The sequence below is a fragment of the Myotis yumanensis genome, unplaced genomic scaffold (genome assembly GCF_028538775.1).
Source record: "Myotis yumanensis isolate MYYU_CA2020_CCGP unplaced genomic scaffold, mMyoYum1.0.hap1 SCAF_19, whole genome shotgun sequence".
Lineage (NCBI taxonomy): Eukaryota > Metazoa > Chordata > Mammalia > Chiroptera > Vespertilionidae > Myotis > Myotis yumanensis.
In genome coordinates this window covers 26,819,516-26,840,538 of record NW_027223770.1, presented here as the reverse complement: position 1 = coordinate 26,840,538, position 21,023 = coordinate 26,819,516, and the positions used below count along the sequence as shown (strand labels likewise).

At 58.9% G+C, this 21,023-nt stretch overlaps 1 protein-coding gene across 4 annotated transcripts in view; it reads right to left on the bottom strand.

Moving 5' to 3' along the window:
* Positions 1–3,389: 3,389 nt before the first annotated feature.
* SPECC1L (sperm antigen with calponin homology and coiled-coil domains 1 like) overlaps positions 3,390–21,023 on the bottom strand; it is a 52,627-nt gene continuing 34,993 nt past the window's right edge. For all 4 annotated transcript variants that reach the window (XM_070400182.1, XM_070400178.1, XM_070400180.1 and 1 more), the window contains 5 exons: positions 20,760–20,916; positions 19,800–19,902; positions 6,596–6,712; positions 5,821–5,880; positions 3,390–5,565 (listed from right to left, as the gene is read on the bottom strand). In XM_070400182.1, coding sequence (XP_070256283.1) covers positions 5,476–5,565; positions 5,821–5,880; positions 6,596–6,712; positions 19,800–19,902; positions 20,760–20,916 — 527 coding nt within the window. In that variant the 3' untranslated portion in view covers positions 3,390–5,475. The remainder of the gene's footprint in view (positions 5,566–5,820; positions 5,881–6,595; positions 6,713–19,799; positions 19,903–20,759; positions 20,917–21,023) is intronic.

The window sequence follows — 21,023 nt, the reverse complement described above, 5'->3', positions numbered from 1 at the left end:
AGCCAGCAGGTGGGAAGTGGGGTGCAGGCGCTTGGCCGCACATCTGGAGCCGGAGCCTGGACTGTGCCCACCACTTGCCCTGACTCCTGGCAGCCTTGGTCCCCTGGCAGCTCCAGGCTGTGCCTGGCGCCTGTGCCCATGGGGCCAGGTCACCCTCCATGAATGTCCTGGGGCCCTCCCTCCGAGGCAGGAGAGGGGTGAGGAGGGCAAACGGGGAGAAGCCAGGGCCCCAACACACCTGGTGGGGCGAGGTGCCGACTGTTCTCATGGGGACCGCCCTGTGACCTCCAGCCTGGCCCTGTCCCAACACCCCCCACACCCTCCATTGAGGGGGATGGGGGACCGCAGGAGCCACCCCTATCTCCCTAGGCTCTTGCTCACCCCATGAGGGAGCACCCCGCCCCGGGTGGGGACACTGTCTTGCGTTGGCTGGGCTGCCTGTGTGGGCTCCCCCCGCCTCGCCTCCCCTGTAACGTGGGCTGTCTTGCTTCTGCCCTGCACCTCCTGAGCCAGCATCAGACCGGGAGGTACCGGCTGGGACTCCGAGCAGGGTAAACGCCGACCGGGGGACAGCCCCCCTGCCCCCCGATTGGGCCCATAGTCATTCAAGTCCTAACTCAACAAGCAGGTGAGGCGCAGGGTGTCGCGTCACCTGGGCCTGGAAGGGGCTTTGGGGGCTCATGGGGCAGAGACCCAGCCAACTTCACGGTCACTCTTGTCCCTCACCCCGCCCCCACCCACATGGGCCCAATGATGCTCTCCCTGCCATTTTCATTCTGGGGCCCAGTGCCCTTCCCACCCAGACCACCTCGCGTGTGGCCAGGCCACACCTGCCCCGCAGTGGCCATTCCCTACCCTCAGGGCCAGAGTGCCAAAGCCCTCAGCGTTCCCCCCTCGGGCCCACGGACAGCCCCCCACATCGGTGTGGGGTCCCCAGGCCTGGGGTAGCTGTGTCCTCACGCCAGAGTGGCCCCAGAACCCGTGTCCCCGGGAGGGAGAGCCAGGCCTCTCCCAACAGCAGGGCCGGTCAGGGAAGGGGCTGCCCCCATGGCCCTGTGTTGTCCGTCACACGCCTGGTCCAGGCCTCCGGTGTAGCCATTGCCCAGGGACCCTCCGGCTCAGCGGTGCCAGGAAGCAGACACATGTGGACGTGTGCACGGTCGACCCACACCTGCTCCGGGCTCTCCTGGGGGACCCCCTGCTGCTGTGCCCCCCAGAGCCTGAGAGGCCGCACCCTGGCACGGAGCCTGAGGTCACTTCCTCGACCTTGGTCTTGCTGCGCTCTCGCCAGCCCTGTGCCCCGTCCCGAGAGGCGGACGGAGTCCCCTGTGCAGGGGTCTTCGCCTGGGCCAGCCTTCCAGGCGCGAGGGAGCCCCGATGGTGGGGACACAGGCCTGCTGCCCCTGCCCCTCAGTGGGCACGGGATGCCCCTGCCCGGCCCCAGCCCAGGCTCTGAAGGCTGTGGGCACCCGCCCTTCCGCCCAGGCCAGGCTCCTGGGGCCAGGCGGGGCCAGCTGGGCTCCCCCCGCTCCCCACCGGGGCCTTTGTTCCTGGCCAGGATGCACCTGGGTGGCCTCTGGCCCCGGATTGTTTGCTGCAGGGCCAGCTGGGCCGCCTCAGGGAGAAAGAAATGCCAGACCCAGGACCAAGCGCGAGTGGGTGCTGACCAACTTCTCCAAAGGGGAGGGGCCCCGGGCACTTCCTGGGGCTCCGGGATTGAGGAAGTGGGGGGCTCGCAGGGGGGGCTGTCCAGACTAAGGCAGCCCTGAGAAGGCAACTCACCCCTGAGATGCTCCCCAGCGCCCCAGCCTCAGGAGCAAGGCCACCCCCAGCCCCGCCCAGGGAAGATGCTCCAGCCCATCCTGGCTTCAGGGCTCAAACAGCAGCCCCACTAGGAACCCCGAGCCCCAGGGCCAATCAGGCGCATCCATCCGCGGAGATGGGAGACTGAGGCCAGGGGCGTGGCCTAGCCTGGGCTGTGTGGGGGGCAGGGGCAGCCTTGTGCGTGCTAGGGCCTGTACTCAACACCCGAAGGGTGGCCCTGAGCAGGAGCCCCAACACCACTGGCAGCAGCCGCCACCCCCAGGCCCCACCCCATCCACTTCAGAGAGCAGGGTGCTGGGAGCAGAGTCCAGCAGAGGACCCCCTTCTCGGGGTTCCCCTATTGCAGAGGTGGGAACAGCCCTGACCTGTCACCGGTGTTGGTGGCAGACCTGTGTGGCTGGCGGGTGAGGCCGGGGTCAGAGCTGGCTGTGTGCCAACAGGACACAGCGCGTGCCCAGTCCGAGGCGATGGACAGGGTGTGGGGTCCTTTCTGGACCTCTCTCCACCCTGAGGAATGCCTTCCTGCTTTTACACACCAAAGCCATGGCCCCAAAAGGTTCTAGAACCTTCCCTAAGTCAAGGTTAAAAGGATTCCCTTCCCACAAGTGCTGCCCTGGGGCGGGCAGAGTGTCAAGTTGAAGGAAGTGGAGCCAGGTGACCTGTCGCCCGAGGGCACCACCGCCTCTGAGGCCAGGAAGTCACCCGACAGGACCCCTCAGTCTGCTCCTGAGGCAGCGGCTGGACAGCAGGAAAGGTGTTTGGGGGGGCACCCCCACCCGAGCGGCATCAGCTACGCCAGCCAGTGCTGCCCCCACTGCCCGGGTGCAGGCGAGGTCCCCCTCTGCTGCTGCCACCAGGTCCACTCCGTGCAGGGCCAGCAGGATGGCCGCACACCAAGGGCACACGAGCTTCTGGTCGCAGCCACAGCCTGGCCCGGGGGTGGCGAGGAGCCAGAGCCCCCGCGGTCCTGGCTCGGTGCCCCCACTCCCAGCCCCCAACCCAAGGATGGGGGCGCTGTGTTCTGGAGTCAGGCCACCTTGCGGCTCAACAGCACTGTCACCCCCTAACTCAGGTGGTGGGGTTTGGGCCTCCGGATGGACCCCCGACTCTGGGGAGGGGGTGCAGGCCCAGGAAGGGCGCCCCGGGTCATCCTGCAGTGCAGGAGGCGGCTCACACATGCGTGTGACATGTGACATGTGCAACATGACGAGATGCAGTGCCGTTCCCGGCTGTACTCCCGGATCCGTAATCATTCCACGCACGATGCAGGAGAAAAAGGCCTGACTGGTGGGGTGCCTCTGGGGGTATAATCGTCGATCTCTAGGTTTCTCTCTGAGGCCGGGGCCCCCATCTTACAGGACAGCTTGGTGCTCCTGGGGTCTCAGGACCCAACTCACCTGGGCCAGACCCCACCTTGGGCCTGGGCATCGGCCAAGGCCGTGGCTGTGCAGCGCAGCCCAGCTTCTCCCAGGTCCCCCCTCAGCCAGTCCCAGGAGGCGGCCGGGGTCCCTCCCACGCGAGGTCAGAGGGCAGCAGGAGGTTGTGAACTAGGAAAGCCCAGCCTGACGTGTTTCAACAACTTTAATACATTTAAGAGCATTTAATACAACAAAGTAAAAGCATCGCCAGCGGAAGCCCTGGCCCTTTCGCAGGGATGCTTATGCTCGGAAGGAACCGAGGCAAACGACTTTCTGGAAGCTTCTTGTGACTTGCCGCTGGGCTACGGCACCTGAGGGTCACGCTTAGGCGTGTGACCACCCAGAACCAGTCTGTGATAGGATCCTATTGGAAAAAAGCACGAAGTCATGCTTCTGGAATCTTCTGCAGACCCACATGCAGGTGTGGGCAGCCCGGCCAGGTGCCCCTGCATGGCCTGTTGTCAGGGAGATGGTGGACCCCCAGACTGGCGGGCCTGGGGCCAACCTTCCTCTTGGCCACCCTCTGCCCTGCCACTGGCCCCAGGGCATGACCTGGACGAGGCCGGCCATGTGCCGTCCCCCAAAGACATGCAGACCCCGGCTGCCCGAGCTGCCAGGGCCGGCTCACCCAGCTGGGAAGGCGCAGGTGTGAACTGCAGACCAAGAAAGTCTCCTCTTTTCACTGGACCAGAGGCTCCCCCAACGTCACGAATAACATCTCGCAGGCTGCAGTCAGACACGGGTGCCCACAGGCCCGTGAGGGAAGGGGAGGACCCAGGTGGGCGGTGAAGACCCTTCGGCAGCGCCTGTCCACAGAGCCACCAGGAGCAGCACCGGCGGGAGGACGGGCAGGAGGCGCCCACTCAGGGCTGCGTGTCCGCGGGGCTGGGCTCTGCGCCCCGGCTTCTTTTCTTAGCCCAACGGAGGCGTCTTATAGAAAGCCCCCCAGGCAGCAGCCAAGCAGCCAGGGCAGACTCACAGCCAACGTGACCCGGCCAGCGAGCCGCACACACCCAGCTGCTCCGTCACCATCTCTCTCTTCTTGGCTACAGACACACCCAGGTCCTGGTCGAGAGCGGGCTCAAATGCAGACCCAGCCCCCTCTGGCCGGCGGGTGGCCTTCCACGGGCCCCTCCTGGCAGCGTGGCTGGGGCAGCGAGCCTGCTTCCCCTGCGACTTCCCAGGTGCTAACAGGTGCATCCGACTCCAGCTCCTGCGCCCGCGCACGTGAGACCTGGGCTCCCCGTCCCAAGAAGGACCAAGTCCCCCCAGAGTCGCACCAACAAGACAGAACGCCCGGGGGAGCAAGGCTTTGGTTCAAACTGCAGAAGGGCGGTTGCAAGGCCGCCTGTGGCCAGGGCCCGGGCCTCCGGGCGGCAGCTCCCCTCGCAGGAGCTAAGGCACTTCCTCCCGTTCCCGCCCAGGAGGCTGCACGCAGGCAGCGCCGAGTGACCGCCTCCAGCCGCCTGGGCCCCTGCGAGCCACTCCGTGTTTTCTCCTGCCGCTTCCACCTTCGTCCGCTGTCGCCACGCCAACGTCCAGTTTGTGCTTCATCTGCAGGCTCAGGAGACCAGTTAACTTTGGTGCTAATACAACAGGAGCTACTTTCCCTCGATATTGCTCATGAGAAAAAAACCACATTTTTAACTAGAGAATTCCTTACGATCAGGTCTTTTAAGTCACAGCTGAGTTTCCACGCCCCTTCAAGGCCTCAGGAGCGGTTGTGTCCCGCGTTGGAGGCCCGGCGGCAGCAGAGGGCGGGGGAGCCCGGCTTCATCACCGCCGGCTCCATCTGAGAACTACATGGCGCTGGTGGGACAGCCCTGCGCCCTGCTGCTGGGCGACACCCACGTCAAGCGGGGGCCCACTCGGTGCCGGAGCAGGAAGCTGCCCTGGGGGCAGAGCTGGCGGAAGCTTTCCCTACCCCGGAGCTGCCCTCCCTGTGCAGCTGTGCACGCGCCTTGGTTTACACGCCCAGCCTCACAGCTCAGCGTTCTCTTCCGAGGAAGCTCAGCAGCCGACTGGCATGCGTGGTGTGAGCCCACACTGACCGCTGACGGGACGGGTCAAGGGGAGGAGCCTGCTTGGAGTCCGGCCACCCAGGCCCGAGTTCTCCCGCCTGGAGGCCTGGGCTGCAGGCTCGCACGCTGGGGCCGCCTGGAGTTGCTGAAAGCTTCATGGGGCGTAGCTAATGGTGCTGGTGGCGCCTGTGGCCGGGGGCCGGCGGGTGTGCTCAGGTCTCGAAGTACTTGTAGATCGCCGTCACGTACAGCATCACGTTCTGCCAATCGGGCCGCTCGGTTCGCACCATCTCATTAATGTCCTGGCAGAGAAGGGAAGGCCTGGTTAGAGCTCCCTGGCACCTCCCGGCCCGTCACAGCCTCAAGGCTCTCGGGCTGGGCAGGGCCTCGGAGGCCTCTGGTCTAAGCCCATCACCCCTGAGGCTGGACGCCTGCTCCATTTCTACCAAGGGCCCGGGACGCGGCGCCCACAGGCATCTCCCTTCACGAGGAGCGAGCGCTTCCTCACAGAAAGGAGCCCCGGCAGGACTGGGGGCGGGGGGGGGGGGGGGGCTCACCAGGGTGGACTTGATGCCGACACTCTCCGCCGCCTGGAAGGCCAGGGTGAAGTTCCTTCGCTGCAAAAGAGACTGTGTGAGGGTCTGCACCACGCGTGCTGGGGCAGCCGGGCCTCCACGTGCCACCAAAGCACATACAGGCGAGTCCTCAGGACCCCGCTGGACGCCGGGCCCCCCACAGGCCCGGCCAGACACGTGTACCTTCTTCACTACAGAAAAGGTCACTCCAGCCACCAGCCCTCGGCCACCGGAGCCCCAAACACTGAACAGAAATAAGCCCCTATTGAGAGTTTCCTCCCTGTGGGAACTTCAAGGCTGTCTGAAGGGCATGAGGGGCTGAAGGTGGGGAGCGCAGGGGCCGGAGGAGAGCTGTCCCCTGACCCTGTCCCCAAGCAGCTGCCTGCCTGGTCCGCGTGGTTGGGCTTCAGCCGTCCTGGGCCTGGAGGGGCGGAGACGGGCTGGGACGTGGGTGCTGCTCACACCTTGGGCACCTCCCTCCGCCAGTTCTCCTGAAGCCCTTGATCTTACATGTCGCCCCGGGAAGGGCGGGCGGCTCCGCCGGGAAAGTCATCACCCCGCAAACGCCCGCCCGAGGAGGATGCGGCTGGCTCAGCACTGATGCTCCAGGGCCAGAATGAGAGCAGGGCCGGCCACCAGGGCCACGCTGTGGTGTGGGGGCCCCCGCGTGGCCCATCGATGGGAGGCTGCCCCCCGCCTCCCCCCGGCTCCCTGGGTGATGAGGACGCCGGGGCTGCCAATCCGCAGCCGGCCTCACCTTGTCTTGGCTGTTGAGCTCCTGGTATGGAATGTGGGCTGGGAGGTACGTGTGCAGGAGGGCACAGAAGGCCAGCCCGTCGTTCCAGCTGCTGCTGAAGTTTGTGATGTCGATATTCTGCAGGAGAAGAAGGGAAACACATAGCAACACGCTGGTCTTCTCGGGAGAACGCTGAGAAGGTGGAGGAGTGGGGGACGCCACACGGCCTCTGGAGCAAGCACGGGCTGGGCCGCACCCAAGGCCTGGCTGTGTCCGGGACTGGCCCTTTCCTCCACGCCCCCCACCCCCACCCGCAGGTCGCTGCCATCGGTGCAAACATTGGAGCCGCCCTCCCCACCGGGGAGGAAACGGGTGCACGTCTCACAGCCCTGCAGCCTCGCGGGCACTGGGAGGAGAGGGTCCGAGCCAGCCTGCACTTCCACCCCATCTCAGTCCCAGGAAGCAGCCAGCAGGGGGGAGCCTGTCCAGGGAAGTGACCTGTCCAAGGTGCTGGGCTGCAGCAGCGGGGACAGGGATGGGAACCGTGTCCCGAGCACCCTACAGGGTGCGCCATGTGATTCTCACACACACCCAGGGGCGGTTGGGAGGCTGGGGGAGAGGCCCGGGTGGCACAGCGGATCCGGTGATGACTGAAACTCGGCCTAAGTCCCCAGCCAACCGCTTTCCTCATCCCGTCTGGCCCCTCACGAGAGCCAGGGCAGCGGGCAGCGGTGAGGGCCACGGGGGCAAGGGGCTCTCGGTGGTGCGCCCCGCGCTGCCAGGCAGGCAGCACACGCTGAGTTCCCAGCCTCGCCCCCGAGGTCACGTTCGCTGCTGGAGGAAAACAAATCCCCGCTTCCTGCCGCGGGGCCCTGCTCCAGCTCCTGAAGGGCAGGCGTCTCTGGCAGAGCCGCCTACGTGCCTGGCCTCACCGTGCCTCCCGGCCCGGCTCCTGCACGAGAGGAAACCGCTGCGCCCAGCTCCCAGCTGTGGAAACCCCAGCCTGGCCCAGCTTCCTCCAGACAGACGCGCCCGGCCTGGAGCCCTCAGGCGGAGCAGCGCTGCCACTTGCAAAGCATGAGGAGCGACTTGAGAAAGAGGAAACCATGGCTCCCGGACTTCCCGGGCAGGGGGCTAACTTTAACCTGACAACCAGGCTCCAGATCCAAGCAGCTCAGCCCACACCCAGGCGGGCTGCCCGGGGACCCCGGCCCTCCGGAGGCTGCAGGGGGGCCAGACCCACCTCCCACCCAGCAGACACCAGGCCCACAAGCACCAGGCCCGAGTGAGACCTGAGCGCCCCTCCTCGACCCTCCCTTCCCTGGTCCTGAGAGGCCCCGGGGAGTGACCCAGCCCTGGGAGCTGAGGTGCCGCCGAGGACGTGGGGAAAGCCTCCCTCACTGCTTCCGGCTGAGATGGGACTCCTACCACCATGCGACAGACAGAGGTGTGCACACAACAAGCCGGTCCCCGGCTAAACGTGCCCTGGTTTCCTCTGGGGCCCTCCTTTCATAGCCACCACACCCCCCGACACACGGCAGGGCTCACAGGAACAAGTGTGTGCACGGGAGGCCCAGCCCTGCATTAAGGAGCCAGACACGCTGTCCCACAGGAGCCCGCTCGCTGACCACTCACCCCAAAGCGGTGCCAGTGCCCAGCGAGGCCCCTGCCTGCGCCGTGGCCCCCGGGATGGCCGTGCCCACGGGGAGCCCCAGCCCAGCGCAGAGCAGGGGTCCCCGGGCCCTAACTGGTTTCCTCGATGATGGAGCCAGAGGGGCCTGCACTCGCCTCGCCATCGCCCCTCCCCTCCGCTGCAGCCTGGACCCCACGGCAGGGCGGCACTTCCCTCGCTGCTCTCTGTATAGGTGGCACCAGCAGGGGCTTCCTTGTCCCTGTGCCTGGTGGCTGCGCCGCCTGCCCCGGCCCAGGTGCCGGTGCCGCCGGGAGCAGCTTCGGCCTGGAAGTGGCGTACAGACCCGCCCACGGAGAGGCCGAGCCGTTAACACTAGGGAACCACAGGCCGTCCACACCTGGGGGCGGGGGGGTATGGTGTTTGCTTGCTGAGGAGAAGAAAGTCCTTCCAGCTGCTGGTGTTCACTCAAAACGCACGGGCAGGAAACCTGCTCTGTCACCAACCACCTGCTGCAAAGTGGCTCAAACGGCAGCAGCGGCAGGGCCTCCCGCGTGGCCCACAGAGAAAGCAGCGACAGGCCTTCCCCTGGCGGGAGGAGAGGAGGAACAGGGCCTGTGGGCAGGGCCCGGGGATGGATGGTCATGGGAGGGCGTGCACCCACTCGGTGAGCCCTCCCCTGGCCCCGGCTCCGCTCAGGCCTCGCTACCCGAGAGGGGCCGTCTGGTAGGACAGAGCCCGACAGGTGGGCCTGGCGTGGACCCGGCCTCAGGAGGCTTCCAGGGGGCGTGTGGCTGAGCTGAGGGCAAGAATGCCAGGAGGGCTGGGTGGCAGCCGCAGAGGCCCGGTGAGGCGGGCAGGGAGGTCTCAGAGCTGAAGCAGAGGGACCTGGGGACAGGCTGGACACCAGGAGGGAGAGCGCGCGTGGCGCCAAGGACGACGTGGCTTCTGCTGGCAGGAAGGAGTGCGTGGGAATGGGGACGGCGCAAAACTCGGGGGGGGGGGGGGGGAGTGCACGTATGATGCAACACGATCCATCGGGTGCCTCTAAGACACCCCCTGGGGGGCCAGAACTCGGAGGGGTGGTGGGGTACAAATGCGGGGACTGAAGCAGTGTCCAGGTGAGGTCACCCAGGGACAGCGGCGTGAGCAGGAAGGAGCCTAGGCCCAGCCCCTCGGTGTCGCACAGGTAAAGGCTGCAGAGGACAGCAAGCTTCCCGGGTATGCGGGGCGGCCGGGCAGGCAGGGAGCCAGGAGCCGAAGGTGGAGAGTTCACGTGGTCGGCAGCATTCGTGCTGCGAGAGGACAAGACTTGCAAAGTGCCCTCAATGCAGTTAGCATTCGGTCGCCATTCATCACGGTGAGCGACGGCAAATCAGGACGGAAGAGCACTCACCGCTTTGTCAAAGCCACCGCATCATGAGGTCACATGGCCTGTCCTGGCTGTGGCTGTCCCAGGGCCATTCCCGCTGTGTGTATTTACAGGTTGGACGGATTTCTATCCTCAAAAGCACTGCCTCTCCCCAGGCAGAGGGCGGCTGGTGCTCTGCAGGTCAGCGAGGGGCGGGCCACGGGACCGCCTCCCCCCAACATGCTCTCGCTCCCGAACCCACAGCTCTGGGCAGCCAGCGGCCCCTTTAAGTCAACGATTCTTAAAGCCAAAAGCTGGCCGTGTGAGGGGACCGTGCCCACAGGGAAGGCCGCTACCGCTCACCCTTCACAGGCAATGGTGCCCAGCTCTCGGGGGAAACAATTTGCTTGTTAAACTAGAGCTAGAGACACAGCCGTCCAACGAAAGCTCCTCGTTAGGGAATGCAGGGCTTGCCTTGGTTTGCGGTCACCGCAGGGCTTTCTGCTGCGCACGGTAAGTCTATGCCTGATGCGGGGACACAACAAAGGGGTATGACAGGCGCCAGAACAAAAGTTCAGAAAACTTTCAGCACAGAGGAGCGGGCACTCCGCCCCACTTCCCCCGAAGCACACGTCTTTCCTCCCGAAGTGTCACCGAGTGACCTGACAGGCAGGCGGCCGTGGCCGGGGTCACAGGGACATCTGCTGTCCTTTCCACGCGCATCACAGCGGAGGCTGGTAAAGCCTCGGGCACCGCATGCCCTCTGCAGAGCGACCTGGCTGGGCGTTTCCTACTCGCTGCTTCTCAGGCTGGGACAGACCCGCCCGCTCCTGTCCCTTCAGATCTGCCGCCGTCCCTGTGGCCTTCAGGTGGCCCCTCAGGTGCCTGTACATGCACTGTGGGTGGAGGCGCGGGGAGCGAGAGCCGAGAAATTACACAGATCTACACACGCACCTGTCATAAAACTTCTTAAAATGTCTTAATTTGTCTCAAGTTTAGTTAAGGGCCATAAAATCCCCAAATACCACATGTTCTTTAAATAGTTACTGAAGTCCTGCCCTATTTAAGGAAACGCCACTTTCATGGGCATCGGGCGAGCAGCCAGAAGCCATGACTCATCTCTGTTAGCACGCGCAGCACCAATTTCCCTGTGCCTGCCCACAGCCCAGCACGGGCAGAGCGGGGCCTTCCCATGACTGGTCCCTGGGATGACACGCACTGGGGGTCACAGATCCCTGCAGGGGGCAGCAGTTACAACCCATGGCCCACAGGCCTCAGCTGCTCAGCCGACGGGGCAGGATGTGGAGGTGTGTGAGTGGGTGAGGCAGGTAGGGGTGCTCTGCTGGGTGGGTGACACAGTGTCTAAGAGGGAAAGCTCATCTGGAGACGGGGTCCCATCCCCAGGAGTGATGCTAACGCAGACGGCCCAGGAGGCCCTGGGGTAGTGGCAGACGCTGTGCAGTGCCAGGCCGCGTGCTGTCAATGGCAGACCCACTCTGGCTGCAGGTCTGAGGGTGTCTCCTGGGGACTTCTCCTTTTGACGTTGAGCCAAGCGCTGCTCCAGGTCAGGGAAGGGGAGGTGGCATGTGTCCGGGGCCCCCATCAGGAGGTCCGAGTGTTAAAGAGGGAGGGAGGGAGGAAGCCAGGGCGCCAGCCCAGGGTGACCAGCAGCCCAAAGACAGAGTCCCGCGTCTTGTGTCCCTGGGGCGCGGAGGTGCCATGGGGACCATTATGAGGGGGGAGAGGGGCGGTTCCAGTGAGGACCCTCCATCCTCACTGAGCATCAGAACCCCCCACAAACCTTTTCCAGGTGACACGTGCTTGGCTCTACTCTGGGGAGCTGCCCCAACCGACAGGCATCCTTTTCTTTAGGCCCCGACGGCCTGAGCTGCAGCCGAGGCAGGACCCCGAGCGAAGGACTACAGGGGGCTGGACGGCACCGGCCCAGCCTGGGGGTCGCTCGTGATCCCGAGCGCGGCCAAACCCGGGAGAGAACCAGGCACTGGGTAGATCTCACTGTGCGGAAAGGAGGGTGCGGCACAGGCAGCCTGCACGGAGGCGGCGCGTCGGGGAGGAAGTGACCGCAGGGAGGGTGCTCGACACGGCGCTCAACGTGGGACGGACGGGTCTGACTGCTCCAGCAGGAACCCGAGTGTCTCTTAAACAGGCCGGTGGATTGGTTTCCACACCGACAAGGGACATCTTGGCAGAGGAAAAACGGCAAAACACCTAAAAGAGGGAACGCACCTGCAACCACCCACTCTCCTGTGCTTCTCCCCAGAGCCCCAACTCCAGGCTCAGCTCGTGTTTCCTGCAGCGCAGCCAACGGGGGGAAGGCTCACCCCCTTCTTCGCACCAAGGACAGCCTGGCCGCCGTGGGAGGACCCGAGGCACTGCCCACGGGGCCGTGTGTGGCACGTTCTCCTGACCCAGACTTCCTTTCTCTGGCTTTATTTTATATTCTCGTTGCTACAAGCCTTCCTGTTGGCCTCTTGGTATAAAACACATTAGAATGCAGCTAGAGAGGGGATTCTGGGCCAGTAGGAGGGATACGGCGGCAGCTGAGAGAAACAGAAAGGCCCCTCAAAACTGGGTTCCACAGAGCACAGTAAGGAATATGAGACGTGAATATGAGACGTGAAGACAGTTAAATCATGCCCAGAACAAGGTATAACTTTAAAAGGCCTAGAAATATTGTTTCAAAAATAATTCTGAAGTCCCTTGAGGGCAAGGGTCATGCTCTAGACTGCAATTATGTCCCTCCGTGTAGTTCATGGCCTCCCTGTGCACAGCTAAGTGTTAGAGCTCATGATTGATTTAGAGCAAGAAAAAAAACTGAAATTAAAAATGTCACCAGTTTCGATGCCTGAAGGGGAGAGTGTCATTATGAAGATACATCCGTAAGAGCCCAGGGCCACAGCCACACTAGGTGCATACAGGCTCCCTCAGCTTTTAACTTTGTACTTACGCGTGTTTCAGAGTTTGCAGCCGAATGTACTAGAGTGAAGCCACGGTAGAGCCAGTGCAGGCCAGGTAGGCCCAGGGGCTGATGGGAAGTCCCGCTGCTGGAGGACACCCTGGTGGCTCTGAAAGGCGGAGGCTGAGGCCCTGGGTGCAGGGCAGCAGAGGCCGCAGAGGCAGACCCGTCCCGCGGGCACAGGGAGAGCCTTTACCAGAGGCCACCGAGCACCCGGTTCCTTCTCGTCTGGGAGGCCATGTTTTTAAAAAATCATTCTAAGGTTCTGCCAAGTTGGTGTCACATAATTAGCTTCTCTACGCACTTAAAGAAGGGACAGAGTCTCCGTGGCAGATGGAGATTTTAAAAAATGGCCATAACCAGGGAAGCTTGCTGTGCCCACCCAGAGATGCGCCTCTCCCTGCCTGGGAACTGAGAAGGCCTGTGGCTGCCTTGACAACCAGCACGTGTGACTCCCAGGCTGGTCATAAAAGGCAGGAGGCGCTGGGCCAGCTCTCTCGGGACACCCGGGAGGAAGTCCAGGCCATACGGAGAGGCCGCATGTGGGTTTCCGGTCACGGCCAGAGAAAGTCTCACCAACAGCCACATCTGCCACCAGACACGTGAGGGCGGGTGTCCAAGATGGGTCTCACCTCCAGGGCCTCACATGACCTGAGTGGAGGAGCGCTGAGCTGTCCCCACGAGCCCCTCAATCACAGGTTGATGAGTTACGTAAGTGCCATCATTGAACGGCATCCACGCTGGAGGCGGTGCTTGCTATACAGCAGCTGGTAGCCAGTCCGCCTTCTCCCTCCCGAACCTGAGAGCCCATTTGTAAAAGGAACTACAGGTGCGTCTTGAACAGACTCACTGGGGGATTGGCTCCAGGGTCCCCGAGGACACCAGACCCACAGCTGTTGAAGTCCCCTGGACAAAACGGCCTATATCAGCGCGCAGGCAGCCCACTGCATACACTGAAACAAACCCGCGTATGAATGGACCCCACAGTTCACATCTGTGTTGTTCAAGGGTTAACTGTAGAGTCCCTCCTCCCTCCATTATCTGGTGGTTAATCACCCTTCCCGTAATTATATATCGAGACAGCAATACAGCATCTTTACAAATAACCTGCAGAGAGGTCACCCTAAATTTCCTGACTGACCTCAGGCTAAACTCATTTATGGAAGCCAGAGCCTCACGCACGCAATGAAATTAGCCTGGCAGGTTCCGCCTCCTCTGCAGACTCACATTCTGTCGGCATCCCGTCCAAGTGGAAGAAGCACAGGAAGCAGTAGGATTTCTCACGCTACTTGGGATGATACACATTAAAGACGATGTGACAAAGATCACCTAAGGTTCTGCTTTTAGCAAAAAAATTAAGAACTTAAAAATGTCACTTATCTGATGTCTCTCTTCCTCGGCATTATTCACAATAAAAACTGAAACTCCCTTCCGAGTCTGCGACACTGGGGAGACGGGGTGGCTTAGGGGAGCCCAGAGCCAGGCCCTGAGACCCACTTGTATGACCTCAGGCAAGCAGCCACTTTAGAAAAAATAACATTTTACTGAGATATAATTTATGTACAAAACGAATTCTGTGTAAAGTGTACAACTCAATGCATTCGGAAAAATGTGTCTACCCGTGAAATTATGGCTACAATCCAGATACATCGCCTCTTGACGGAGACTGCATGGCTGTGTCTAGTCCACGCCTCTGCAGGCGGCCAGAAGGGCCCCATTTCTGAGTATCTTTCCTAACGCTGGGGCCCGGACGTAGCTCTGAAAGATGGTCACCATGAGAAAGTGAAAACCAGCATATGAGAACTGCTGCTAGCCCGGCTGGTGTGGCTCAGTGGCGGAGTGTGGACCCAGGGACCAGGAGGTCACGGTTCAATTCCTGGTCAGGACACATGTCCGGGTTTCGGGCTCCATCCCCAGTAAGGGGCGTGCAGGAGGCAGCCGATCCATGAATCTCTCATTGGCATTTCTGTCTCTATCTCTCCCCCTTTCCCTTCCTCTCTGAAATTAATAAAAACATTAAAAAACAAAAACAAAAAAAGAACTGGTGTTATATGTAATTCCTCCACTCTTTCACCTGTTATAGGAAAATCTGATTGGTGTCGCGGGGGGGGGGGGGGGGGGGGGGTGGATTTGATTGAGTGGGGACTCCGACCACACACTAAGACACTGAACAAATTAATTCATGGTAATGGACTAAGCAACCACAGCTGACCCGTGAACAACGCAAGATGGCCTTGACCGCTGCACAGTCGAAATCCACGTATAACTAAGTTGCTCCTCCGCACACTCGGATTCCCAGCTGCCAGGCGACCCTCGAACAACGCAGGTTTGAGCTGCGTGTGCCAATGAAAACAACCCACGTGTAAGTGGACACACACAGCCCAGAACCTGCATTAAGGCCAACTGGCATTTAAGAACGGCAGCCCTGACGTTCTGGAAATAGAGGCCAGCAGTCGCTGTCAAATCCTGCTTAAGCAGAACATAGACGTACACTGTGAACTGGGAAACCTTTGCTTCCCAGCTGCTCCGCCTGGCATCGAAAGGAACCCCCTGGAACAGGAAGCAGCTCTTTCCCCCACGGTGACCGGGAGGCGGTCGTCTAACCTCCACTGTACACACCAGGGGACTCGGCCGCGGAGAGCCGAGGCGGGCTCTCTGCTCCCCGGGGCCGGTGGCCTGTGACCTTCCTGCCCCGCGCGGCAGGCTTCTGGATGAAGACGTCTTGTCGCCAGGACGGAGACGGACAGACCGCAGCAGTGTCATGGCCTCATGGAAGACAGCGTGTGAGCATCCGAGGCCACGTCAGGAACGGGTGGGCCTCTGTCTGGCCACGCTCGCTCCCTTTGTCCGAGTATTTTTAAGTCCTGGGACCCAGTGGTATTTACAAACAATAAGGTCTTTCTGTATGGAACGGACTTTCCATGCAAAGTGACAATGTAAGATTTTAAAAAATTAGACGTTCAGCCTAGACTTGATTCAGATCAAAACCCTTATCTGCTGCGTGCAGCTTTAAGAGATTTTGTTAGCGCTGGGAGGCCGTTCCTGTGACCTAAGAGTCCAGCTGTAGGAGGGCGCTAACCCCCGAGCCTTGCAGTGACCATCAGGAGTCCGGACGCTTTCTGTTCGTTGCGCGCTGTCTGCTGGCAGAACTCCCACTGTTCCTCGCCTTTCCGTTCCACCCTTCCCACTCCCCACTCTAACTGGGACCACAAAGAGGAAGCGAGGGCAGGGGGGAAAGAGAAGGCCTGGGGGAAGGGGCGCTCTCATGCTTTCCCGAGGGGGAGGAGAGGGAGCAACAGAAGGAATCCCAATCCCTGGAAAACGGGAACAGTCCCATGTCGGACAGACCAGGGGGGAGGGGCCATGTATGCCGAGGATGCTTCTCCGGTCCCTGTCCCCCAGCATAGAGTGGCCAAGAGGAGTCACAGAAACCCGAGCTTCGGGGGGCCCATCTCCTCCTGTGAGGACAGCTCCCCGATACAGAGTTCACTCAGCCCAGAAGCGCTGAGATGAGCGCGCAGCCGAGGGAGAGTGGGTGCAGCACGAGCCTGGCTACCCGGCAGACACCGGCAAGTACACATGCACAGTCCACACAACTCACCCAGAGACCTCCCTTCCCTCCTGTTTGCTCACAGACACTCGGATGTTCCAAAGGACGCTGGGAAGGAAGGACCGAGCTATTTTTATCTGCCCATTGGTTCTCACTCTCCTGACTCTCCTCAGTCCACAGGGACACACAACTCTGGGAGACGGAAGGATCAGTGCTCCTTTGTTGTCGCTTAGAGAAAGAGGGTCAGAAAATGCAAAAATAGAGCCCTGTGCTGAGCACAGGTCAACAGATCTGCTCCCTAAAAACCAAATACGTAACTGGACAAAACTGTCCCCCCAAAACCAAGTCAGGGCTCTGGAAACCACCGAGAGGCAAATGAACTGCGATGCCGATTCCTGTAGGGTCAGTGGGCGTCGGCGGCCATTCCTGAGGCTGCGCTCTTCGCCTTTCTTCTTTTCATTAAAAACAACATTGTCTGAAGCCATAACTATAACACAGGACTATGGGGCTTATCACACAAACAAACCTAATATAGGTAACAATAATCGCACAAAAGAGGAAGGAAATGAACCTACATTAGAGCACATTCGCTCTACTTTACCAAAGTAAGTCAGAGAAACCTTAAGTAAACTGTGATTCTGATCCCACTCGTCTCCACTAAGAAATACACAATCTTGCAATGGCCAGTTCGGCTCAGTGGGTAGAACGTCAGCCCAAAGGCCAGGGGTTCAATTCTGGTCAAGGGCACGTACCTCAGTTGCAGGCTCAATCCCTGGCCTCTGTTGGGGTGCATGCGGGAGGCAACCAATCGATCTCACATTGATGTTTCTCTCTCTCTGTCTCCCCACCTCCCTTCAACTCTCTCTAAAAAAATCAACAGAAAAATATCCTCGGGTGAGGATTAACACAAAAAAAAAAAAGAAAAGAAAAGAAATACTAAATCTTTTCTTTTCTCAGCCCAAGCACTGATGAGTAAATCTCTCAATAAAACTGTATATTCTTAATGCCTATTTGAGATTAAATTACCTCAGACGGTACTAAAAACTTCTGTTCATTTATTAAAACTATTTTGTACTAGATTAAGTGCTTTTATTGTCCTTTGTATTAACTAATCCATTTCTAGGTCTGGCATTTTATCGGAAAACAATGATACTTTTCCTCTAAAAGTAAAGCTCTCCTAAATTAACGTTTAAAGGCTATAAGGTAAGTTGTTAAATATGAAATTTAGAACAAAAAAAGTTTACTGAAAGTATACACTGTTTTCTTCTGTTACCTAGTTACTCTCGCATGAACGATCTCGTATTCAATCCCTGAAGCAGCGGCCAAAAGAACCGCAAGTAGCTGCCTGTGGCAGCAGAACGTACAAAGGCGAAGGAGCAGGGGAGTGGGCTGCCACTTTCCTCTCAGAGTGCAATCATTAGGGTTAACTGCATATTTAAACTGAAGTTCAATTTTAAAACAGAATTGCGTGTAAACTGAGGCACTGATTTTAAAATAAAGGGAAGACCGAACCCTTAAAGCGACAGACTGCAGGCTGTTATGCGATGCGTGCACTTGTGAGAAAGCCTTGAGGGAGTCACTGATCCTGGTGGGGGTCGCCCACATCTGTGAACCTGACAGTGAGCCAGGACGCGGGGCCTGGACAGGAGCGTCTTCGTGTCTGAAGCAGCAGTGAGCCGTAAGTGGCAGGGCACAATTTAAGAGAAAAATGTATTTGTTAGATAAAAGGCCAACTCGCAGGGCTTGTTTTGTAATGGACGGTTAATGAAATTACAGTGATTAGTGCAATTATTTCAGGATGACTCTGAGGAGAGCTAAAGGAGACGATCGGGTATTAGGGAATCTATCTCCGTCGATTAGACAGCTCCGAGACAGAAAGCATGCGTGGCCCGACACTGATGATGCATGTGGGCCTGAGAGAACAGTCCGTGCTAATCGTCACGTAGCAGCCCCTGCCTAGCGAGCAGCCGTGTCACAGCCGGCCCCTTCCCGGAGGCCGGGCAGGCAGAGCCCACAGGGCTGGCTCCAAGCTGCTCGCTCCAGGGGGTGGGCACTCGGGCCCACACTCACCGCTCGATGAGGACATGGCTCTGGCACTTCTCCTACATCGCTCGACCAAGTCAGATCAGATAGACCCTTCATTCAAAAAGGTCATGTGTTTAGAACACCCCATTTTAACTCAGAGCCCTTTAAATGAAAGAACCAGCTCCTGTCTACGTTTAAACAGCAAGAACACATATCTGTCTCACAGGAAACAAAAGCCAGACAACAAAAAAACCATCCCTATGTCATTACAGAAGTGATCATAGGACGCAATGAAGGGGAGGGGGCTGGGTTTGTAGCATAAGACTGTCTAGTGTACGAAAATGTCCTCCTTTATATATGTTAACTACTCTGCTTCACATTGTGTTTCCTCCTGCAAAGTGTGTACCCAGTAAAGGAAAAAAATATTATTTATTGACGTTTTTAAGTAAATGACTTATGTGTATTTTTTAAACCTAAGAGCATTTACCTTAAAATCACAGACTCCGAGAATTCAAGTAGGAAGGAACCAAGATTAGTTCAATCATTGACTTAATGCTTGAGTATCTTAATCAACTTGTGACTTAATGATCGAATCCCCGTGATGGCTGGGCAGGTAGACACGCAGCAGGGCGGAGCTGCTGGGCACACGGCAATTCCGTGTCTGCTTTTCAGCGCCTGCCACACTGTGCTCTGCGGCCACGGCCGTGCCCAGGGCTCCGACGGCCCCACAGCCTTGCAGCACCACTCGTCTCTTTTCCAGCGAATGGACGCAGAGACACTGAGACCGTGGCAAGTCCTCACTGACTCTGACTTCCTGTGCGTTCAAAGTCCACTGCAATTCCCGTGGCTCTTCAATCCTCACTGGACCGAAGACCCGGCCTGAAGCCATTACAAGTGTCCAAAGGGACTTACTCTGGCAAGTCGTCTGCTCCTCCATCACCCCATTCCCTCTTCTGCACAAACACTGTCAGAAAATGCTATCGCTCGTTCTCTCAGGTCATCTGGGTGAGATGAGGGCTGATGTGATGGGACCAGGACTGCACAGAGCTGAGAGCCCTTCTCATGTTGTATTTCTCTGTGGTTGCACCCAAATACGAAACAGCAATTGGGAGCTCTGGCTGCAGGCGAGGAAGAGGCTCTGTAACTGGAAGCATGTGTGCGGGCACTGGCGTCTACACTACACTTCTCGGCAGCCTAGTGGGTACAGTTGAGAGGTTTCCATTGTGTGTACGAGGATTTCCTCTCCAAACACCATCTCTAACATCACTTAAAATATCGGGAAGGGGGATGGAGAGACAGACAGACACCAACGGGGAGGAGAGGGCAGGCTACGAAGATAATCCGGATGCGAAGTGATTCGGGCACAAAGACAACCAAGCAGGAAGGGAAAATTCTATGAAAAGCAACTTAGCCAGAAGAAGACTTCAAACATCACCATTAAACATTAATTGAATTAGTTTTTACTCAGTCCAGATGAGAACTCAACCACAGCACTCACCAGGACTGAGCAGCCCTGTCACAGCTGATGGAGCGCTGCAAGGCCTGGCTGCGCTGGAAGGAAGGACCTTACGTAAGGACCCCCCTGAATTCAGGACAGGACTCGTCATGTCTCATGGGAGACGCGCCCCAAGCTGCGACACCCCAGCACTTGCTCCGGGACCTGCTCACGGGGGACAGAAAGCCCGCGGTTACCTGGTAGCCCTCGGTCTTCTTCTGACACCACTTCAGCAAGGCGTTCCTCTTCGAGCCTCCGTACTCTCTCGCCAGTGCTGAGAGCGGGTCCTTCCTTTCTTCCCTGAGACGTGAAAATGAGAAACCCACAGTTGAGCATCATCATAAAGCAGAAACCCAACGAGCAGGAGAGACCAGTGTTGGTCTGGCTCTTGAACAGGGTAAATCCACACGCTAAGGCGCCCAAAGGCAAGACACATGTTTTCATTCATTTCATTTTACCTGTCGGTGCTCACAGGGGCCCACAGCCCACCCTGGTCTGCTCTCTGCTTCTCTGTGCCCATCCCCTCCGTGTGCCACACCACCGCCCTTCTTCATCTTTGTGTCCATTCACTCGAGGCGCTGGCTTTGACAATAAAGCCTACCCTCCCCCCCCACCACTCAAATTCCACTTTTCTAGTCTCCCTAACCTCCACCCGCAACCTAGTATTTGAATTTCACAATACTAACTTGTGTTCAACCATTCTCTAATTACAAACTCCAAAACAGAAAAACCAGCTGCTTGGGAAAGAAACTTTTACTTTTTTTTTAAAATATATTTTTATTAATTTCATAGAGGAAGGCAGAGGGAGACAGAGATAGTAACATCAATGATGAGAATCATTGATCGGCTGCCTCCTGCACGCCCCCTACTGGGGATCGAGCCCACAACCTGGGATGTGTCCTTCACTGGAATCGAACCTGGGACGCTTCAGTTCCCAGGCCGATGCTCTATCCACTGAGCTAAACCAGCTAGGGCATGTTTTGCTTTTTACTTCTAGACCATTTTACCCAATTCTGAGCACAGAAGAGGAGACCAGAAAATACTTCCTAACACTCAGAGAAAAAAATCTGTGCCTGAGTGCATTACTTTATAACTTGATCATTTCCTCTCAAGGGGCCAGGAGAGGGATGAAACGCATCAGCTGAGCTGCTCTCTACCTGATCCGGCTGCGGGTGGTGGGGGTCACGGATGCCGTGGGGGACGAGGAGAGGGAGAGCTGTGGGGATGTGGTGCCCATGGCCATGAGAGAGGCTGGCGACGCTCCCTCGGGTGCGGAGATGTCTCGCTTCATCTCTTCACTACTTCGTCGAGACACTGAAAATAGACATTAAGCATTTTAGAGCAAAAACATCCTGAATGGAGTTCTTGAGACATTTTCTCCAACAGGTTCCGAGAGCAGAAATTACTGTACAGGCAGAAGA